Source organism: Martes martes (genome assembly GCF_963455335.1).
Source record: "Martes martes genome assembly, chromosome: 12".
NCBI lineage: Eukaryota > Metazoa > Chordata > Mammalia > Carnivora > Mustelidae > Martes > Martes martes.
Window position 1 is genome coordinate 93,461,549 of NC_137900.1, and position 22,544 is coordinate 93,484,092.

The 22,544-nt window shown below is 63.7% G+C and overlaps 1 protein-coding gene across 2 annotated transcripts in view; it reads left to right on the forward strand.

Annotated features, from left to right (window-relative positions):
• The window catches only part of NACC2 (NACC family member 2), a 65,041-nt gene extending 42,700 nt beyond the window's left edge, over window positions 1–22,341 (forward strand). For both annotated transcript variants that reach the window (XM_080820580.1, XM_080820581.1), the window contains 4 exons: window positions 13,805–13,969; window positions 15,730–15,835; window positions 16,196–16,293; window positions 17,603–22,341. In XM_080820580.1, the coding sequence (XP_080676706.1) occupies window positions 13,805–13,969; window positions 15,730–15,835; window positions 16,196–16,293; window positions 17,603–18,108 (875 nt within the window). In that variant the 3' untranslated portion in view covers window positions 18,109–22,341. The remainder of the gene's footprint in view (window positions 1–13,804; window positions 13,970–15,729; window positions 15,836–16,195; window positions 16,294–17,602) is intronic.
• The last annotated feature ends 203 nt before the right edge of the window (window positions 22,342–22,544 follow it).

Here is a 22,544-nt window from a genome sequence, read left to right on the forward strand (position 1 = left end):
CAGTCTGGGGCTCGTCCCTGAGAGCCTCCGGCGGTGGCCTCCATGGTTTGCTGGTCCTCAGCATCTCCTGTCTCGGGGACAGGACAGAGCCCGTCATATGTCACGTGTAACCCTCCAGCCTGAGGACCCCGGGGTTTCCTCCTCTGTCTGTTCCCGGGGTCGGTCTCTACCTCCGTGCAGTGGGTGTGAAAGGCGCCTGTTCTTGTCTTGGCTGTGGCGACAGAGCGTGGTCACTGCCCGCCCCGGCGGCCTCCCAGAGGCTCTCTGTCCGTCTGGACATGCCGGCCTGTTCTAGAATGTCAGGGGAAGCATCGTGCACTAGGCACTCCCGCTTCTGTCTGGGCAGAGTGCGTGCGGGGCTCGTCTGTGCTGTGAGGGTCAGTCCTCGGTTCCCTCCCCAGTCTGGTGCTCAGTCAGCTGTACGCATACCCAGGCCGGTTCCGAGCATCATGGGTCTGGTGACTAGAAGCAGTCGGGTCCCGCGGTCACCGTGGCACAGGATACGGACCTGGGCTTTGACCACGTGGGGCTGTAGCTCCTTCCACGCGACCCGGGGTTTGGACTGCGGGTTCCTGCGGTCCCACCATCCGTCTTTTATCCGAGGCCCTCACGTCCACGGGGTCGGACTTTTGATGGAGCTGTTTCAAGTCTGTCCTCGTGGCCCTGTTCCTTTATCCTCCTGCCGACACCTCCTTTCACCTGGGTGTGTTTTACGATTTTATTCATTATTTGAGAAAGAGCGGGTGCGTGAGAGGAGGCAGGGGAACAGAGGGAGAAGCGGACTCTGCACGGAGCACGGAGCCCGACACAGGGCTCCATCCCACGACCCTGAGATCATGACCTGAGCCAAAATCATAAGTTGGACACTCAAGCTCCCCTGCGGACACCCCGGCGCCCCTCTGCCGGCACCTTTCGGGTTGAATGTTTCCTTCTTGGCCCCACTGTTGACGCGCTCCGTGCCTCGGACGCCTCCCTCGGCCGGTCCGCTTCCTCTGCAACGCCGCCCCTCCTGCCGCCGCGCGCTCCTGTCCCCTCTGGCCGGGCCTGCCGTGCACCCACGTGCTCCCTGTGCTCCCATGCAACGGCCTCCCCCTGCGCCGCTCTGCCCGCCGGAGAGAGCCGACTCTCTGGGTTCGGTTTCTAGTCCGTTTTAAAATCTAAGTCCGGGGCCGCCTGGGTGGCTCAGTTTTGAGCGGAAGCCTCCGACTCTTGATCTCAGGGCTGGGAGGGCGCGCCCGGCACTGGGCTGCAACTGCGTCTGGACCCTGCTTAGAAATAGACAACAGGTAACAGGTAATGATCGGTGAGTAACTGACGTCCATCCTGCTGCTCGGTTCTCCCGTCTCACCGCCGCGGGTGGTCTTGTCGTGGCCTCTGTGCGCCAGAGCCCCTCCCCACGCCACCCTCGTCGGGTCCCCGGGGACCCCGGCTCCCCCGACTCTTGCCCTGCTGCTCTGCGTTCTCCCGGGGATGGCCCGGGGGGGCCGGACCGCATGGGTGTTCCGTGCGCCGTGTGAACATGTGGCCACAGCGGTCGGGCTGCTCCTTCACCGGTCACGGGGCGTTTCCGTGCCTCCTAGTCCCCAGTAGTGAGAGCGAGGCCGTGCGCACCCTCGTGCTCCTGGAGGCTCCCGTCCCGCGGCGTGGGCCCCCGCGGTAAGGCGGCGGTCGCGTGGCAGGCATGCGTCTGACTGGGGGACGCTGTCCGGCTCTCGCCGGCCACGGTGCCGTGGGTCACGCTGCAGCCAGACGGGCCACGCATGCGCCGACGCTGGGCTCGCCGTGTTTTAAAGCCGTTGCTGCTGGGCCGCGATGGTGTCCCTGATGTCGGCTTCCTCCCACGTGTCCGCCACCCTCGTGCCGCCTGCCGCCGTGCCCCGACCCTCGGCCCTTCTTCCTGCTTGTTTGGCTCCCGGGCCCCGGTGGCAGTTGTGCGTTCCTCGTGGATTCGGGAGGAGCCTCTGCTGGGTGCGTGAGTTACCGACGTTTTCTCCTGGACTCCGTGTTTGTTCGTCCCCTTGACAGTCTCTGCTAAAACACATCCTCAGGGCGCCCGGGGGCTCCGTTGGTGAAGCGTCTGCCTTCGGCTCAGGTCATGCTCCCAGGGTCCCGGGATCGAGCCCTCTGTCGGGCTCCCTGCTCCGCGGGGGGTCTGTTTCTCCCTCTGCCTCTCCCCCGCTTATGCTCCTTCTTTCTCGCTGTGTCTCTCACATAAACAAAATCTTAAAAAAACACAAAACAGACATTTTTTAATGTCGATGAAATCAAGCCACTAATTACAGTTGACCCTGAACAGTCGGCTTTTAACCGCTGGGACCCCCTCCTGCGCGTGTGGACGGTCTGCGGCCGCCGCCGTGAGAGCGTGTTCGCGTCCCTGTGGTCTTCCTGGGTGGCACTTTCTGTCCTCCAGCTGACGTCACGGGAAGAGCAGGTCACGCGGGGGATCACGTTCGCTCACAGACCGTGCGCTGTCGTCAGGCTTGTGGTCAGCGGTGGCTGCTACGTTGTGGGGGGGAAGGTCAGAGTCACACACGGGTTTTCCACGGCGTGGGGGCCCCTCGCCGTCACCCTGTTCACGCATCGGCTGTGTTTCTCTGCGTTGTCTTCAAGTCGTTACTCTCAAGAGTGCAAAGGTTCTCCCCTCCGTTCCCGTCTACGTGTTCTGCGGCTTTGGGTTTTACGTTTGGTCTGTGGGTCGTTCTGGGTTAATTTTTGCAGAAAATGTGAGGTTCTGTTTTCTCTTTCATGTGATGTCCAGTTTCTTTTCAAAGATATTTAAAATACAAAAGAAAGCCCAGGTCGCCTGGGGTGCTCAGTGGGTTAAGCCTCTGCCTTCGGCTCAGGTCATGATCCCGGGGGCCTGGCATCGAGCCCCGCGTCGGGCTCCCTGCTCGGCGGGGAGCCTGCTTCCCCTCTGCCTGCCGCTCCCCTGCTCGTGCTCTCTCTAATAATCTCTTTAAAAACATGAGAAGACCCGGTTGGTATTTATTTTGTGTGGACGCGGGTTTCCGTCTGGTGCCGTTTTTCTTCCGCTTGAAGAATTTCCCGTGACGTTTCTCACGGCGCTGACGCCAGACCCGCGGTGAGTTCCAGAAACTCGCGGGACGGTCTCAGAGGCGCCTCCGTCAGTCGGCCTCGCGGGCGTGGGACGTGCGGGGGTGCCCCTGCCCTGGGCGCGGGTCTGTGCTGGCGTCCCCGGCTCGCGCTCGCGTGTGATGGACGCCGGCCTCCGGCTTTCCTCCCGGGAGACCGCAGGAAGTCGCCGTGTCTCCGCGGGCACCCGTCTTCGTGGCGGCTCCGTTTCGCTCCTGATTCGGCTGCCCCCGGCTCCCCTCCTTGGGCTCCTCTCGGCTCAACGGCGGCATCGCGGTTGGGTTCCGTCGCTGGGCTAAAGCCTCCGCCCCTCACGCCATCCTGCATCATTTCTTCACCGGTTTTTCTCCTCGTTGGGGCCACCTTTCCGGGTTGGTCCCGTGTCCGCTCATTGTCAGTGGATCTGGGACTTGGTGCATGTCGCCGTGTGGGGCGCCCGCAGCTCGTGTTTCCAGGCCTCTCACGGTGGCGCCGAGTGGGACTCAGTAGCAGCCTGTGTGGTGGCTGCGGGCGTGGTGGCCTGTGCCGGGAGCGTCCCCTCTCGTGGGGGCAGCTGCCTGTCCTCACTCTGCCTGTCCCGGGTGCGTTGCGGAGACGACCCCGCCCGGCCTACGCCTCCCGCTCGGACACGAGAGGTTTATCCGCTTTTCTTTATGATCAGTCGGTTTTTGTGTTTTGTCTAAAGAAAGACCTTTCTCTCCACATTGAGATATTGACTTTCCTCTGTGCTCCTTAAAAAAAAAAAAGCCAAAACTTTAGATTTGAAATCATTTTAAATGCGCAGAAATGTCCCCACACGTGCCGTCTGCTCGGACGCGCTTGTGGGCTGGAAGGTGCCGGGTCCGCTCTGCCGCCCCTTCGTCTGTCCCCGGAGAGGCTGTGGGGTCTCCGACCCCCCGAGAGCACGTTGCCAGAGCCACGCCCCTCTGCCCCCCCGGCAAGTGCTCGTGACACACGAGGACAACGTCCACGGAAGCACTGTGCTCCCGCCAGCTGTGAAGCAGGGCCCTCCGAGCCGCGGTCCACGGGGCGTCCCCGCGGTCCCCTCCGCCCCCCGCGGCTGTTCTTGGGCCCCGGCTCGGGTCGGCGCGATTGTGGCCGTTCCCCGCCCTCCCCTGAGTCTGGGACGGTCTCTCGCTCCTTGTCCCTCAGGACGCTGGCCTCTCTCGGAGCGCGGCTCAGCCACGGTGCGGAGCCCGTTTGGGTTTGGCGGGTCTTGCGTCGTGACTGGGCTCGGGTCGTGCGCGTCAGTGGAGCTCCGCAGGGGCCACGTGGGCGCCTCCCGGTGTGGCCTCCAGGAGGCACCTGAGGGCGTGACGGGTGACCCCTGCCAGCGAAGCCGGGCTCTTCCCTTGGCGAGACGAAACCGTCGCCCCCTCCCAGCCCCCAGGTTCAGCGCGCGCCGAGACGGCTGCCGGCGGCCGTGGTCTGGCTCCTCAGCCTGGGGTTGGCTCTCCGGCGTCCCTGCCACGGACGGCGTCCCTGCGTCCCCCGTGTACCTGCACTTGTACTTACTGCTAGCATAGAGGGTGTTTACAGCACTTTTCACCCCGTCTTATCCCACGAATGTTCCAGGATCGACTCTTTCCTTTTGGGGGGTCGGGGCCCGTGCCACCGTCCCCGCCGTCGGAGCTGGGATTCCTGGATTCAAAGCCACGTGGTCAGGCCGGTGTCTCCAAATCCGGTTCAGTCCCGGGGTCGTCCTGCCCTCCCCTTGCGCCGGTTCTCCTCCTAACAGCCGGGATTCGGACGCAGGAAAGGCTTTAGTGTCTGCGGCACGTCTGGGATTGAGGTTTTCATGGGCTGCGACGGGGCCCAGCGCTGACCCTTACCCTGCCTGACTCCCCAGCAGGTCAGCCATGGGTCCGCGGGAGACCACCTCCTCCCACGGCATCGCTCCGCGAGCCTGCCTGGGCCATGCCCTCCCCTCCCCCACCGAGTCCCCCCGTGCGTCCCCCCACGCGTCTCCCCGTCCCTGGTTCTCTTCCTTATGATGGCCGGGCCTGCCTCCTCTTCGCGTTCTTACACACACGCCTTTTAGAATCGTGTTGTCCGACGCCATGCCAGGCTGTCTGCTGGGGCTCGGCTGGGCTTTGCCGTCGCCTCCGGCCAGGCCTGGGGCACGCTCAGGTCCCTGCGGTGCTCCCTGTTTCCCTCCACTTACGCCGTTTCCGGACTTTTCCTGGGACTGTGATGGTGGTCTCTGCCCGCCCGTTGTCAAGTTATTTAATAGAAACTCATTTTTTGTTTGAATCTACATGGTATTTAAGTTTCCTCTTTCTTGTCATTGGTTGTTGTGAGTGTTACAGGAACAAATGAGGTTTATTATTTAAAGAAAAAATCTGGCCTGAGCTCACTTACGTATTCTGACCGCTCACCTGCGGATTCTTCCAGACTCTCGGGGTGTGCAGCCCCGGCGTCGGCCCGCCCCGGGCTTCTGCTGCTGCTCCTGACCGTGCGGCTCCCTCTCTGCCCTGCCGGACTGGCCCGGGCTTCCGGCTCGGCCGCCGCCTCTCCAAACGCGGGAGCAGCTTGCCATGGTGCGTCTTTAAGTGGGGTCTTCGCTCCAGGCGCTTGGGGTGCGCGTTGGGAGAGGAAGGACGTTCTTGTTCTAGGCGAAGAGTGTTTTCTTCTTCTTTTTTTGTTGAGTGTTAAATTTTAACCAAAACTTTGTCTCTAAATATTGAAACGGTCACGTGGTTCCCCTCTTCTCCTCTGCTACTTCTCTGAGCTATGGACGGGTGGGGGGGGGGAGCCCTCTTGAATATTCAAATAAGACAGAACCAAAACCTCACACTCCTGGAACCCGCTCAGCCTCGTTGCCGTTGACGCTCACGATTTGGCTTCCTGATTCGTTTTCTTTTTCCCCTGTGTCGGGTGACTGCTGGGGGGCATGCGGCACTGCCCGGGGTCCGACTCCTGGAAGGGGCGTCGGGCGGAGAGGGCAAGTGCAGAGCCTGCGTCCGGCCGCTGGTGAATCGGGGCAGGGGGGCACCCGCTGTGGTCGGAGCCCGGCCGGGGCTGCGTCCTGAGCGCAGCCGACGCACATGCAGCCCCGACGGCCTCTTAACCTCGGAACTTTGCCGAGCCCTGTCCGGCAGGCTCCTGCCCCGCGTCCTGAACCCTGTTAATTTCTGCCCTTTGTCCCTTTCTTTCTCTCAAAGAAAGATTTTGGGATTTTGTTTCTCTATTTTACACCTTTATGTGTGTTTTCACTTGAGTTTGCTTCCACTTTCTGGGTCCCACTGCCTCTTGTCTCCCCAGTGCCGAAGGCAGCCGTTTAGACGATCGGCTCCTCCGACTCTCCACTGTGCGCGCGGAGGGCCGTGCGCTCCCTGGTCCGTGCGGCCGCCTTCCGGGTAGTGCGTTTCCCTTGTCGATGGCGCAGACCGCGTCCCCCGTGTCCCTGAGCTGACCCACGGGGTGGGCGGCCGGGGTGCGGCGCTCGACTCCCAGACACGTGCCGGGCTTTCCGGTCACCTCTTCGCCCCCGGCCAGAGGGTGTTCAGAGCGGCTGTCCGCCCCCGCGCCCCAGCCATACCTACGAAGAGCACGAGGGCGTCGTGCAGCCTGGAAAACCGTCCCGGCCGGGTGCGCTGCGCACGCTCTGCCGCGGTTGCTGTCCTCTCCCCGTTGAAGTGGCCGTCCTGCCGCTCCGGCGAGTCCTCCGACGGCCGGCTGGGAGGGTCAGCGCGCTCTCCGGCTGGCGTGGGCTGTCGGGGCGGACGCCGCGGGTCCGCGTGTGGCTTCCAGCCTTTCCTTGTCCTTCGCAGACTTCCAGTTTTAAGTCCTTTTTAGCCCGGTCCAGTTACATTTCGTGTAATTACTGACAACTCCGGGTCTCCTGTCCCGTCTCACTGCTCCCGTCTGTTCCCACAGACCCCCCCACGCTCCTCTGTTTTCCCTCTACCGGTCGGTCAGCCTGGTTCTCTTTCTTTCCCCTTTTCCTCTCTTGTTGTAAGTCCGTGCGCTGCTGTCTCCAGGGTTAGCGTTTCACGTCCATCCCGACGGACGCTTCTCCTTCACGGACCTGCAAGCCTCCTGACCGGGCTCTGTCTTCGTTCTGGGGACGTTTTCAGGGCCCCCAGCCCTTCTCGGCCGTGTCCCGAGCTGTGCTGACGCTTCCCCGCACAGTGTCCCGGGGCTCTTTCCCCTCTTCCCTCTCCGTCTTCGCTGGGGCCTCTCGGCCACGATGGCCTCCGTGCACACTGGCCGCTTCCTGGGCTCCCGGGACATGGGGTCGTCCTCTCCCCTACATTCAGTGTCACTTTGACTCTTTCTTGGGACTCTCCTACTTCCCTTCCCCTTCTCTGCCTCAATCTGGATCGTCTTCCAGATCGAAAATCTTGTCACCTGCTCTGTTCCGTCTCCAGCACGGATCCCGTGTCCAGGGTCTGATTCTGGTTTTCCGGTGAAGTTCTCCGTCGCGTCCCCACACTCCCTGCGTGTGTGCAGAGCTCTTGTCCGGGACGGATCCCCAGGGGGGTCTGATCTCATGTCTTTTTGTAAATTGGGGTTTTATTACTCATTTCCCCGTGTTCCTGGTAATTTCTTACTGAACGCCGGACCGTGTGTGAGAATGAACGTCCAGGAGCCCCCACCGGGGCTGCTCCAGAGAGAGTCTGCTGGGCCCTCCCAGGTCTCGGCTGGAGCTGGCAGGATGCCCTGCGCCGTGACCAGTCCTGGGTCTCGGCTGAAGGCCTGCGGTCCCCAGAGCACTTCCTCCTGGCAGGCCCCAAGATCTGGTGTCTGTTTATCTTGTATGTGGACACCGCGTTCTTGATTTAACTTTTTCTTAGTTTCTTGGTGGTCATTTTTCTGAATCTCGTCCTCCACATGTGCTGCTTTGTGGTGAAAGGAAGTTGAAGGAAAGCCAGGAGGTCCCCCGGGCTGGGGCACCTTGAGTCTGCACGCTCCAGGCCCCGCGCCCCTGCTGCCCGGCCCCATGGCCGCTGACCGCTCAGCTCAGGGGGCCTGGCCCTGAAAGTTAAGCAACTTTTATGCAGCTTCTGGAGTTGATGATGTTGGGGGGACACTCCATGGCCGGGCAGGCATCTCTGGGGAAGTCAAACACATTTATATATTTATTTATTTGACAGAGATCACAAGTAGGCGGAGAGGCAGGCAGAGAGAGAGGAGGAAGCAGGCTCCCCGCTGAGCAGAGAGACCAACGCGGGGCTCGATCTCAGGACCCTGGGATTATGACCCGAGCCAAAGGCAGAGGCTTTAACCCACTGAGCCACCCAGGCACACCTAAGCACATTTATTTTTGGGGTGCCTGGGGGGCTCCGCCATTAAGCATCTGCCTTGAGCTTGGTCAAGATCCTGGGGTCCTGGGATCGAGTCCCGCATCGGGCTCCCTGCTCAGCGGAAGCCTGCTTCTCCCCCCCACCCTGCTTGTGTTCCCCTCTCTTGCTGTATCTCTATGTCAAATAAATAAAGACTTAAAAAAAAATCAAGTCAAATAAACACATTTATTTTGGCATAGCTGATGTACGTCCATCATCGTGAACAGAGACCACACCAGGGAAGGCTGTCCTCCCAGCCGTCCCTCTGCCTCTCGCTGTCTCCCGGAGGCCTGCGTCTCGTCTTTGTATAGCGCGTGCACGCGCACTTTACCTAAACATGTTCCCCAGGCACAGAGCCCTGCTGGGTTTTCATGGTGACCACTGTCGCCTGGTGTCCTGGGCCGTGACCTGTCCAGTCGTGTGCAGGGGACAGGGGACGGAGAGGCGGCTTGCATCTCGAGGCCGGCGCTGGACGAGCCTTGGGAGCAGACAGAGGGGTGGCGGGCAGGAGGAGTTTGGTCAGATGGGCAGTGACAGAGCGCCCCTGGCTTTGCTGGGACTCCGTTCGGGGGCTTCATGGGGCCTCCCGGGGCCAGACCTGGGTGCTGGACACAAGACTAGCGGAGCTTGTGGAGTCTGGGCCCAGGCAGCGGCTGCGGCAGGTTTGAGTCGGATGGGGAGCTGCCCAGGGGACATTTTGGGCATTCTGAGCTGGAACCAAGGGGCGGGGGCTGCGGCAGGAGGACACGGCTCGGGGCTGCACCGGGTGCTGTCCGGGTGGAGCGGTCTCAGTCCTCCCCTGTGGCTGGCTGTGTCTGTGCCTTCCCGAGCGCGGGGACCCAGAGGCCTGCTGCGTCCCTCTCTGTGCTCCCGGGGGCCCTGGGCAGCGGCGTCTGCACACACGTCGTCCCCACTCCCGGCCTCACATCTCTTCCCACTTGTGTTTATTTCTTCTGGGCCTTCCCAGCCGGACTTACTTGTGCCCAGCGTGTCGTGTCTGCTGGTTCTGAGATGCCCTGTGTCCTTGCCCTGGAGCATCCACGAGATGGGGTGATCTTGCCGTCGGTGGGGGACGTGGCTTCTCCACGCGTCCGTGATGACCCCCAGCACCCCAGGCCCAGGTGCACCTTGGGTAACCGCCGCTCCCGGGGTGCTGATGTGGTCGTGTCCTGGGGTACTGCTGCCGGTCTCGGGGTGGCCCTTTCAGAGCTGTGGGTCTGGTTGGTGCAGAGCGGGGAGGCCGCCTGGGGCCGAGCAGGGACAGGGCGGGCGGGCGTGGGGGCGGTGTGGCACGTGTTCACTGTGCAGAGCAGCTCCGTCGGCCTCCACGCGGCTGCCATCGGTCCCCCGGCCCCACGCTGTCCTCTGTAGTCACCGGTCAGTTCTCTCTCCCCAGAGTCCTGTGTTTGGGACCCGGTCCCACACACCAGGTGTGGGACCGTGGGAGACCGGCCCCTTCCGTCCCACCGGCGAGTTTGAGGCTCCCCTGTACTGTGCCGCGGTCTTCCCGACGTCCATGTGGCGGTGACCTGCTCTGCGGGCGCTTGGCCGTGTCCGCCTGCCGCCGCGGGGCCCGGGCTGTCTCCAGCCTGGCGCGTTGGTGAGCGGAGCGCGGTGAGCCCCCTTGCTGGGGGCCTGTGCAGACTGTGTCCATGTCTCATTTCTCCTGGGTGAGTGCCTCAGGTGGGACCGCCGGCTCCCGGGAAGCTGTGCACCTGTGTCCCCGCGTGCGCGCCCGCCGGCCGGGGCCCCCTGCCCAGCTGCTCCGCACCCTTGCGCCATCCGGTGCGCCCGGGGTTCGCGAGCTGCGCTGCTCCGTACGCGTGAAGTGGGGTCTCTCTGTGTGGTTTCTGTGCTGCTTTCCAATGGCCGATGATGTGGAGCATCTTTTCATGTGCTAATTGGCCATCTGGACCCTCTCTGGCCGAGTGTCTGTTCAGATCTTTTGCCCATTTTAAAAACCAAACCATCCGTCTTCTTGCTCTTGAGTTTTGGGAGTTTGCGCTGGATTTTCGGGGCAAGTCCTGGGTCAGTGTGGTCTGCGGACCGCTCCTTCTGGACTGCGGGGTGGGCTTGTCTGTGCCTTGTCCCCACACGGGAGGTTTTCGTCCTCATCTGGTCGGTTTTAACCCATTGATTCTTTTGTGGGTTGTGTCTGAGCTTTTAGCTGAACCCAGGATCACAGAGATTTTCTTCCAAAAGGTTTACGTTTTTGTGTCGTACATTAGGTCCATGACCCGTTTTTACTCTTTTTCGGGTAAGATGTGAGGTTTAGATCCAGGGTAGTTTTGTGGTTTCCTTTTGCGATTTGCCCACATACAACCTGTTCCAGGGCACCCCGTGTCAGAGCAGCTGTCCCTTCCCCTGCGGCGGTGAGTGACCCTTTGTCACAAGTGAGCCGAGTGTGTCTGTGCGGGTCTGACTCGGGCCTGTGGACGGGGGTGTCCCTCGCTTGCCCTCATGAACCTCGCAGGCTTGGTTACAGTCACTACAGTCGTGAGAAGTGGACGGTGTGATTTAGCGTTTTTCTTTCCATTTGGTTGTAAGTTGTATTTCCCCATATAATCACGGACCAGGGGTCCCTTTTCTTCCTCTGCCATTTTAACAAACGGTGCACACTCTCATAGGGTGGCAGTCCCCTTCTCTGTCCCCCACCTGCCCGCCCGCCTCAGTGGCGCTCCGTCCTCTGCAGGCGGCCACTGGCCCTGGTGGGGGCTCCCCATGCCATCCCTGAGGTGCACCTGGGGACAGGAACAGAGTCGGCCCCGGGGTCCCGCAGGCTGGGGGATCTGTGTGCTCTGCTTGGGGAGAGAGCCCAGCACATTTTCTAGATTCCCAGTCAGGGAGCCACGGGAAGGGGAGGAAGTGCCGGAGAGGAAGCTGGGGAGCCTGCCGGGGTCCCTCCAGGCCCGCCTCGCCCACTCTGCCCTCTGTCGGTCCCCCCCCAGCCCCGTTGTACTGAGGTTGAGCTGACAGACGTCACCGTGTGAACCGCAGAGTGAGGACCCACGTCCCCACGGTCACTGTTCGTTTCTCAGGAGGGCGGCTCTGTTGCACCAGGACGTACACACTGGGGTTTCCTGTCCCGCTGGTGTCCGGTGCACCGTCCAGGGCCCGCGGGCGCGCTCGCGCTGCTCTGCTGCCGTCCCCTGGTCTGTCTCCAGGACTCTCCATCTTCCTGACCTGAACTCTGCCCCGTTACACACAGATCTCCCCTCCTGCGGTCCGTCCCTGCGGGTCTGAGCCCTCTCGGGCCCACACAGCGGCAGAGTCTGGCGGGATCTGTCCTCTGCTAGACTCATCTCCTTCAGCGCAATGTCCTCGAGGCCCCGTCCGTCCTTCCTTGGCTGGACTGTGCAGCGTCCCCAGGTCTGGGAGCGCTTGGGGCCCTTCTCAGTGCCCAGAGTTCCCCGCAGGGTCCATCCTTGCGTCTGGTCACAGCTCTCTCTGTCCAGTGGTCTGAGGGGCACTGTTCGCCTGTCCTTGGTCCCTGTCCCCTTTGGCCCAGACCAGCTGCTACTCCAGATCCTTCCGCGCAGGCCCTTTCGATGGTGACTCACGTTTCCCGCACTGAGCGATGACTCCCCTCTCGGTAGAGATAGCTAATCGCTCTTTCGTGTGCCTCTCTCCCCATTCCACGGTGCCAAAATGTTTAGAGCCCTCAGTCCTGGAAGCCGGTTAAAAACGGGGCCATCGATGGGGACGGGGGTGGGGTGCCTCGATGCGATCTGCGGGGCGGCCCGTGGGCTGCTGTGTCCCTGCCCACAGCCCACCGAGGGGCCCCCCGTCCCCTGTGCCCCCACGGCCCCCGCCTCCGTGCCCCCCGCACCCCCTGCGTGTCCCCTGCGCCCCCCACCCCCCGCACGCTCCCCCAGGTCCACCAGAACCTGGTCACACGCTGCCCTCTCTTCTCCGCTCAGCTGTGGGCTGCTGCGGCGGGAGATCTGGGGCCGGGGAAGGGGCGGGGAAGGACTCCAGAGCACCTCTCCAGATGAGCCACCGCTCGGGTTCGGTATTTTTAGCCGGCGCGGTATCCGGCGCTCGGCAGAGCAGAAATAGAAGAGGCTCTTTTGGATGTTCTGGATATGCCGCTCCCTGCTCTCGGGAGCCGGGCTGGGGGCTGGGGGGCTGGGGGGCTGGGGGGCAGGCGTGCCGGGTGCAGACAACTTCTGCTGTTCAGAGAGACACGGCAGGACGCGCGGTGGATGGCGGGGTTTCTGCTGGTGAGCGCTCTGCACGTAAACGCCGCGGGCCGGCCGCGCTGCGCCGCGTCTGCGTGTGTAGTCACAGCAGGCCGTGGGGGGACGGGGGCGGGTAATTATGTTTTAAAATATCCGGGTTGTTTTCCCTGTGCTCCCTGAGCCTCCGGGCACGCCGGGTTTAGAAGAGCCTCTGGCGCTCTGGGTGGCTCCGTCCCGCCCGGTGCCCCGCACACACCTGCTGGGAGGTGCGCCCGGCCCCCAGAGCGGCCCAGCACCCTCCGACCCGTGTCCTGGTCCGGGCTGGATGGGCTGGAGCTGCAGGCCCCCCTCAGCTCTGGTCTCAGCCGCCTGCCCTCTCCGCAGAGGCCCACCCGCAGTGTCCAGGATGCCAGCCCCCCAGCGGCTGAGTAGGTCCTCACCTCTCCCCTCCGGGAGCTTGAGGCTGCACCAGGCCTGGAGGCCTGGGGGCCGGGAGGGTCTGCCCAGGACCCTTCCTTGCCATCCTCCCTCCCAAAGCCCCTTTGCAGCAACCCCCATACGGCTTCCCCAGGTGCTTGGCCCAGCCTGGCCCCTCCCGCCCTCAGTGCCCACAGGTGCTGATTCTTCCTATAAGCCCTAAGGGGGAGTGGGTCACAGTGCAGAGGGGACAGCTGAGGGGACAGACTGGCCCCAGCCTCAGTGGTAGCCGGGTACACCTGCCCTGGGCCTGCCTGATGGAGAGCAGGTTCCCACGGCCAGACCAGGCCTAGGGGCGGGGGTGGGTGGCGGCCACCTCCTTGCCCACAGCCTGCTGCCCTCGTGCTTCCCTGTCCCCTGCCCCATCGGGGCCGCGCACGGGGCCGGTGCTGTTCCCGGCCTGTACTTCGTCCCGCAGAGGGGCCGCTCTCCCTGGTCAGACCACGGGTCTGGCTCCCTCGCGCTGGCCACTGTCGTTCCTGCCTTGTCTGCAGGCCTCTGCCTGGGGGACACCTCGCGGGCGGTCCCCCCAGCTCGTTTCCGGATCTGGAGGCGGGCAGCCTTCCCCTGCCTTCCTCCGTTCGCTCACTCCCTCTTGTCCTCCCCGCCGGGCTCAGGACCAGGTGGGCAGGGAGAGAGAATGGAGGGCGGGCACGGAGTGGGTCTGACCCGGGCCCGGGCGGGAGGGAAGGGCGTTCTCCAGCTCCGTCCCTGTCCTGGCGCAGCCCGAGCGCGCCCCTAACCAGATCGGGTCTGTGTCCACAGTGCAAGAGAAGCCGGAGCCCGTGCCCCTGGAGAGCCGCTCCTGCGTCCTCATCCGCCGCGACCTCGTGGCCCTGCCCGCCAGCCTCATCAGCCAGATCGGGTACCGCTGCCACCCCAAACTGTACTCCGAAGGGGACCCCGGCGAGAAGCTGGAGCTCGTGGCAGGTGAGCGTCCCTCCCCGCCCCGCCTGTGTGTGCAAATGTCCTCTCCCGCTTTCTCCTTGGAGCTGTGAACAATGTACTCATCACCAATCAGTCAAAAAACAGAAGACAGAACATCTTAAATTTCCCCTAATTTCCTTTTAGAAGAATGTGTCATTAAGAGGAGTTATTCAATTGAATTAATTTAGCATTTTAATTGAATCCCCTGGGCCGGCCGCACGCCTGATTGGCAGGGACTGCAATCACGATTGTGTTTTAATTTAGGTGGCAGATAAAACCAAATCGAGTTCGCGCGCTGGTCCCCTCCCCCAGCCCCCAGAGTGTCCCCACCGGATGCAGCTCAGAGTCGGAAATGGAGTTTGATGAAAACAGACGGCACCCGTTGGGGCCGGGTGCCTTTGTCAGCAAATGCCCTCCTCCCCGCGTGGGGCCGTGCCCCTCCTGGCAGATCTAAGGCTGTTTGCGGGGAACCGTCACCCATGCTGGGGGAGGTGGAGCCATTTGCTGGGAGTGTCCTCCCGTGGTCACTGGGGGAGCCCCAGACGGGCCGGCCAGCACCCACGGGCGCCATCCCTCCTCCTCGGTGCTGTTGCGCACCCACCGGGAGCCTCTGGGTTCCCCCAGTCCTTTTTGCCCCTCCCGACTGCCGTACCCGGGGTAGTGCTGTGGGGCTCTGCCCGACTGTCCCCTCTGCTGGGAGCCACGGTCCCAGGGGGCAGCCGTAGAGCAGGGCAGAGAGGGGTGGGGCACACCTGTCTGTCAGGGTTTGGGGTTGGGCCGGTGAGGGCTGGCCCCCTTCCCTGGCCCGACCCACAGCTAGACATCGGGGGGCGGGCCCCCCATACCCCAGCCCCTGGCACAGAGTCCCTTCAACAAGGGAGTGCCCAGCCCGTGTGGCCCAGGTGACCTGCTCTGCTGTCGGCCTTGAGCCTCTGACGGGAGACGGCCTGACAGGGGCCTTCGCAGACACTCGGTCAGACAGCATAGACCCAACGCCCCGATGGTGGTCTCCATCCAGGGCCCCCCGGGGCTAGAGCACCCCCACATACCTTCCTTCCACCCTGCCCCGCCACTTCCCTCCCAAGGTTGTGTGGGGTCTGTGATGGCGGGTCCTCGGGGAAGTCCTGACGGGGACGGTGGGAGTCCTGAGGACCCCACGCACGTGCCCTTGGTGTCTCCTTCTCCAGAGTCTGGGACACTGAGCGACACGTGCGTCCGCTCCTTTCCCCGCGAGCAGAGTCCGGCCCCACGCTCTCGGCGGGCTCTGGCCTCGCCACTGCCGGGCCCTGCTGGGTGCCTGGGGCTGGATGAACAGGGCCGCATCAGCTCGCTGAGTGCACCCCTGCCTGTGGCGGGCTGCACCCTCCCCCCGCATGTGCTGGGCCGCTGACCTCCCTGATCCCGCCTCCCCCCACTGCCTGAGGGGCTTTGGTTTTGGGGAAGGGACGGAGAGGCGAGGAGGCAGAGCGGGGGACGCCCTCGAGGCCGGAAGGGTGACCTGGGGACCACGCTCGGGCACGTGACCGAGGGCACCTCCTGCAGGTGACAGGGCCTCGGCACAGTGAGGGACCCCTAGAGCGATGTCCCCAGCCTGTGGGCTCCCAGGCCCCAGGGGAGCGCTGCTGTTGAAGTCAGGGCGGCCTGGCGCTGCCCCCTGCTTCCCAGCAGCCCCCGGCCCGGGCGCGCCTGCTCTGGCCCCCGCGGCCCCGGGAAGCTCGTGGGCCCGGGTCGTGGGTCACGGCCTCTCTGTCTGGCGGTCGCAGGCTCCGGGGTCTACATCACGCGCGGCCAGCTCATGAACTGCCACCTGTGCGCGGGCGTGAAGCACAAGGTCCTGCTGCGGCGGCTCCTCGCCACTTTCTTCGACAGGTGCGTCCCTGGGCGGCTGTGGGGGCCGCGCGGGCCTCTTGGCGACGCGCTCACCGCGGCCTCGGGTCCACGGCCCCCCGCCGTGCTGATGTCCCACCGTGGGTCGGGGACGCGCGAGGGGACACGCGCATCGGAGGAGGCCTGGCTGCCCCGGACGCCCCCTCCCCATAAAATAGGAGCCGCGCGTGCTTCGCGAGTAGGTCAGCGGAGCCCGTCCCCGAGGGGCATTGCTTCCCTCCCATCTCTCGGAGAGTGGTGGGGTTAGGGTCACCCGACCCCCGAAGTCAGTAGCAGTGCAGGGGGGAGGCTGGGAGGGCAGGCCCCCCGGCCAGCGGCCTCACTTCCCTCCCGCCCCCCCAGGAACACTTTGGCCAACAGCTGTGGCACGGGCATCCGCTCCTCCACGAGCGACCCCAGCCGCAAGCCTCTGGACAGCCGGGTTCTGAACGCTGTGAAACGTGAGTGCCCCGGGGCGCCCGGGGGTGCTGGGGGGGCTGGGGGAGCTGCCGGTCCCCTGAGCTGCAGACCGTGGCTGTGGGAGGCGGCGTCTCCTGCCGGCCCTGCAGGGCTTGGGGGCGGAGGGGGGAGAAAAAAGAGCAGCTCGCGGGAGCCAGGTCTCGAGGTGTTAACGTTCTTGGTGGGTTTCCAAGCGCGATGGATTCAGCTGCGTGCGGAACTATTTTAATATGTGAAATAGATCTAATTTTCCTTTTTGAACAAAACCCCTTATTTACATTTCGAGGTTATTTTGAGCCTTTGCCATCTGCTCGCCGGCTTCTGCCTCCCGCTCCTGGGCGCGGGGGTGGGGTGTCGTGGAGCCCGGTCCGTCTCCGCGGCTGACTGCTGCCCCCGTCCCAGCCCCCCGGCCCCAGGAAGCGCGGCCGCCCTGCTCGGGCCACCCTGGCCAGCCGCGGGCCCTCCGGTGGCAGTCAGCACGCGGAACACTGTCTTACTTCCTTGCTTGGAACCCATGTCTCGTGAGACCGATTTTGTTCTAGAGCAGGGAGGGCCCTTTGTGATCGGTCATGACAGTCCCAAAGCTGGCGGCCGGCTGGGCTCCGGGAACCGGGGTTGTGCGGCGATGCTGGTGTGAGGGGTTTGCCCCAGGGACCTGCGTGCCGCCCCCAGGTTGCTTGCAGAGCTGGGTCCTGGGGCCCCCGGGGCAGGGGACTCTCAGTAACATTGGAGTGTGGGTGCGGCCCCGGCCGTCGTTTCCTCCTGGTGGGGGCTGGGTGCAGGACAGGTGTGGCCCGGCTCCCACCACACTCCTCGTCCAGGAAGAGCCTCTGTGAGCCCCCAAGAGGCCTGAGCCTCACAGTGGGTAGGTGCAAGGGCCACCTGACTTGGGGCCCTGCCCCGGTTGCCCTTCTGGCCAGAGCAAGGTCACTGAGCAGGCTTGTCTCAGCAGGCCCTGGGACCCAGGGTGGGTGGGACAGAGCAGGAAGGTGAGGCCCAGAGATGCTAGGGACCGGCCCAAGGCCACACAGCCAACCGGTGCTCAGGAAGGGCCCACGGTCTTGTGCTCCGATGCTGACTATCCCTCTTCTCCTGGACATTCCGGCCCAAGGGAATAGGGCAGGGCCTCCAGGATCAAGTGGTGAGAAGGGTGACCACTGGTCTGCCAGCTGAGGCCAGGATGGACCCTGGGGCCAGCGGCCAGCAGGGTGGAGGCCCCCTTCCCCGCTGGCCCAGGAGGACGGCTGCAGCACACGAGCGCCCCGATCCCCGGGTCGCTGACACCGCCCCTCCCCACCCCCATGTTCGCAGTGTACTGTCAGAACTTCGCCCCCAGCTTCAAGGAGAGCGAGATGAATGTCATCGCCGCGGACATGTGCACCAACGCCCGCCGGGTCCGCAAGCGCTGGCTGCCCAAGATCAAGTCTATGCTGCCCGAGGGTGTGGAGATGTACCGCACGGTCATGGGCTCCTCGGCGGCCGGCGTGCCCCTCGACCCCGACTTCCCGCCTGCCGCGGCGCAGGTGTTCGAGCAGCGCATCTACGCGGAGCGGCGGGGGGACGCGGCCACCATCGTGGCTCTGAGGACTGACGCCGTGAACGTCGACCTGAGCGCCGCCGCCAACCCCGGCTTCGACGCGGCCGAGGAGGCGGACGGGGCCGGCTCGGTCATCCAGGAGGTGGCCGCGCCCGAGCCACCGCCCGCCGCGGCCCCGAGCCCCCCGCAGCCCTTCGAGCAGGCGGGCGCGAGCTCCAGCCGGCCGCAGACGCCCGCCGCGCCCCGGAGACCGGAGGCGTCCTATGCGGGGACCCTGTAGAGGGGCCGCCGGGAGGCTCGCGGCCGGTACTAAAGCCGCTTGCATGCGTTACTAATACAAACAGATGTGATCAAGCCACTTACTACGGAACTGCTACTGTTGCCTGAAAAAAATGTGATTTTTATCCTGCTTGTATTTAAAGTTTATGAAGGAAACAATTGCGTTCGTTATACTGTAAAGGGTTAGTCCGCTGGTGACCTAGTTGCGAGGAAGGTCCCAGGGCTCCTTTGATACCTGCGAGGTCCGTCTCCAGGCCGTGGGCCCCTGACCCCGCTCCGGGAGGGGCGAGAGCCTGCAGCCCCCAGTGCCCGGGAGCCGGATCGGGGGGCCTGTGGCCTGGGGCCCGTCTCCCAACCCTCGCTGCTCACTCGGGGGACCCTGCCAGCCCTTTGGGGCCAGGGGCCAGGGTTGGGCCTGCAGGGGCCAAACTCCTCCTTTTCCCTTCTTCCTGAGACTCGGGGGTCAGGCCTGCCGGGCCGGCCGCGTGCGTGGGGCGCGCGAGCGCGTGTGTGAGTGTGCGTGTGTTTGAGTGTGTGCGGGGGCAGCGGTGTGAGCACAGCAGGGGGCGGGAGAGCTCCGTGCACCTCCACCCTCCCGCCCTGCGCCCCGGGGCCCTCCCGGCCTCCGCAGCTCCACGGCCTCTGGTGCCCCTGGGCCCCACGGGCGCGGCCGCTGTCCCGAGTGCCCGCCAGCTCCGCCCGGCTGCCCGCCGTCCTGTGGTGCAGCCCCGCCGCCCTGGGCCATGTTGGGATTACATTTGTTTGTTTTTGTCTTAATTCAGATCTAGTTCATGTATGGTTTGAAAACTTTCAGACCCAAGAGAGCAAAAAATTAGGGAGGATTTGGTGTCCCTGCCCTCAACCCTCTATGCCTGGGTCTGGGTCACCTGTGGACTGCACCCCGCCCTGCCCTGGCCCAGGTCCCAGGGAGACGCAGCAGGGATGTGTGACGAAGGAGGGGCTGGAGGCCCCGTGGCCAGGCTGGGCCTGAGCGGGTCCCGTATCGTGCTGCAGACCCTGGGCCCCGGGCTGGGGTGCCGGGTGACAGGCGGGAGGAGCCCGGCAGCAGCAGGGCGGGCGATCCGGAAGGTGGGGTTGGGGGGCGCAGTGAGGAGGGGCCTGAGAGAAGACGTGGGCTGGTGAGGCTGGAAGGCTCACTTCCAAGTTCAGTTGCCGGTCTTTGGTGAGCGAGGGCGCGGGTTGTGTGCACGCGGCCAGTGGTCGGGACGCTTCCTCCTGAGTCCCAGGCGCCCCCCAACCACCTGTGAGACCAGACGCCCTTCCGTTCCCGGATGAAGGGGTCTGTTGCCCCCCCCCCCCCCGCCCAGCACGCTGCCTCCCCCGACCAGGTGCAGAGCAGGCCGGCAGCCCCTGTTCTCAGCCTCCCTGGGACCCACAAACCTGAACTTCCCCCAGCTGCGGGCCTGCCCTGCGGGGCTGCGGCACCCGCGTGCTCGGGTGCCCTCTGACCACGGCCCTGCGTGGAGAGGCTTCCGGGAGAACCGGGCTGGGTGTGGAGCCCCCAGGCCTCCTCCGGCCGGGCCACACATGGGCCTGCCCTCCAGAAAGATCTGAGGGCTCCCGGGAGGGAGTGGGGGCACCTCGGGCAGGCCCGTGGGAGCTTGTCTCAGCCCCTGTGCCCGAGAGCAGCGGTGGTGGGGGGTCTGGGCCCGAAGGGGCCGCCCTCCTGACGGGGATCCGAGCCAGCCTCCTGGCCCAGAGGTGAGCCACACTGTCTCCGCCTCTTTCTCCCCTGACCTGGGCCCAGCTGGGGTTGCAGCTGCACGGGCCTGGGGCCCCAAGGCCACTCAGGACCTAGCCCTCCTGGAACTGAGAGACCCACCCCCCAGCCCCCTCAGGCGGCCACTGGGGGTGTGGAGGGGAGGATGGGGAGGCTTGGCCCCCATCCCTCTCTGCGGCTTCCCTTCCCGACCCTGATGTGCACTTTAATTTGACCATCCCTGAGGACCCTGGGGAGACGCGGCTGGCCTGTCCCGGCCATCAGCAGAAGGGCTCGCGTGCTCGCTCTCCCTGTCCCCCCCACTCCAGAGTGGGAGTGGCCCCCGACCTGAGGCCGGGACACGAAGGGGTGACGGTGGCGGCGCCCGCACAGAGAAGGCCTGACCGCTGTTCAGGCCAGCACAATGTCCTGTGACCTCTGTCCCTTAATCGTGTGTAACCGCCGTCTGTTCCGTTGTTCTGGGTCGGGAAGGCAGGAGCGATGCGTGAAACTTCAGTACTTCAATGTGAATGGGTCCTGAGCTCCCCCTGAGCCCCGGGCGGGCCAGGCCGAGCGTTTTGCACTAATGTGTCCCGCGGTGGACGTGGGTCCGGAGCGTCTGCGGACGGGCGCGGCTGATGATTGTATCTGCCGGGGCGCTCCCTCCGTGTCCAGAATGTTTCGCGGGGCGGGCGGCGGCGGGCCTGGGCTTGGAGGGGCCGTCCAGAGTGCCTTAGAATCTTCTGATCATTTCCCCAAGGAAAACCAGTTAAAACCGGACCCTCCCCTCCTCTGTTTACAAGACGACTAATCCCTGTCCTGTGAGCGTGATCCCGACTCACCCAGACCCTGTAGAGCGAGAGACAAGCCACTCAGTATTTATGACGCGTCTGCACCTGACCCCCCAGCTTGACTAGTAGCAATACACATACACTACGTAGACTAACACAGAGCTGAGTTAGACCCGCGCCTTCCTGAGGAGGAGAGAAGGGACTGGACCCCGTCGGGGCGGCCGTGGCGGGGGCCGGCTGGGCCCCCACCCTCGCCCGCAGGAGGCAGTGGGACGGAGTGCAAAGGTCCAGAAGCAGGGACGGGGAGATGGGACGGGATACCGTGAGCTGGCGGGGCTGCCCGGCCGGCGCGCCTCGGTGCTTGAATTCTGTCTTGTGTTCTGTGCCGTGTCTGCTGTCACCCAGAGTTCTCTGTGGTCGCTTAACTTCGCGTTGGATTCACGCGTCTTGCCTTGCCCCTGACTGTGGCCGTGGCTGTGGATGCGTGGCCGCGGGGAGAGACGGTCCTGGGAGCCCCCCGGCTGCGGTCTGGTCTGTGGCGTCTGGTTCTGGGGCGGTTGTGTTTGGAGCTGGGAGGGGGGCAGGGGGTGGGGGCTGGGGGGGGGGACGGGGACTCTGGGGTGCCCGGCCCTGACTTCCCCTTGAAGGGCGGAAGGTTCTAGAATCAGCCCTGTGCCACCCCCGGCCACTTACTGCTTAGCTCCCCCTCTCGGGTTATTTTTATGAAAGTATCTTGATGCCAGTGGAAGGCCAATGGCCCATTAACCACCTGAAAACTGTGAGAAAACCTCTGTTTGCCTTTGCCAGCAGTAAATCCTAAACACAGACCTGGGAGTCTAGAGCTGCCATTTCAGAATGTTGCTGGTGCGTACGTTTGTCCTTCTGTCAGCCAGGCCGCTCCGAGCGCGTCACCCGCCGCCGGCCGGAGAGCGTTAGGGCTTTGGTACAAGACGTTTCTAATGCGCCAAAATGTTTTGGGTTTTGTTTGTTTGTTTGTTTTGTTTCTTTGGAAAAAAAAAACATGCAAAGGAAAATTACGCAGAATCTAAAGCGTTCGGATTGGACAACCTGCTTGAATTCCCATCAACTCCTTCGTTGTTAGCGTTTTGCACATGATTGTAATTTTTATGTCAAAAGAAGCCAAAACTTGCAATACTATTTTTAGCAGACAAAAAAAAAAAGAACTAAGTATAAAATGTATAAATATTTTTGACTTGAACATTGGATGGCACTGGGTGCAAACAGACCGTTCATCCTCTGGACGGAGCGTTTGGGAAAAAGAGCCTTTTTACAGAGACGGTTCCTGTCCAGTCTGGGAGGGGTTAAGTCCTGCTGTAACTCACGACTGTTAAACAATAAATAAATGAAATCACTGTTCCTTGTGCCGTGGAGCAGGTTTGTTTTCCTAGAACCACCCCCCCCCCCGCCCCGTCCACGCCCCCCCCCCACAGCGAGCAAGCCCGTTCCCCCCGCCCCTTCCCGCAGGTGCGTCCTCCCTCCTGCCGCCCCCGGGCCCCGCCGCTCAGCAGAGTCAATGCTGTCGCCTTTGCTGCCGCACTAGTCACAGCCTACAGAGACGTCCACCGGCCGCCAGGAAACCCAGGGCTTCCGCGGTGAGCCGAGCCCGAGCAGGACGTGAAAGTCCTTGCAAACAGAAGGATGCGATCGTTACTTGTAAAAGCGCTTTGTAAAATTCACATTTACAGAATAATAAAGTCAGTTCAAACCCAAGTGCCTTGCGCTTTGCTCCGTCAGTGGGACTGGGGGAGACATCGCAGAGCCGAGGAGAAAGCCGGCTGTTGGGCAGGGTGGCCTGGTGACTCGGGGCACCCCCAGGAGCCAGGATCACCAGGTGGGGGCAGGGGCCTGCCCAGGCTTACTGCCCAACAGGCGCACTCACCTCCCCTTCCCCCAGGGACGTATCTT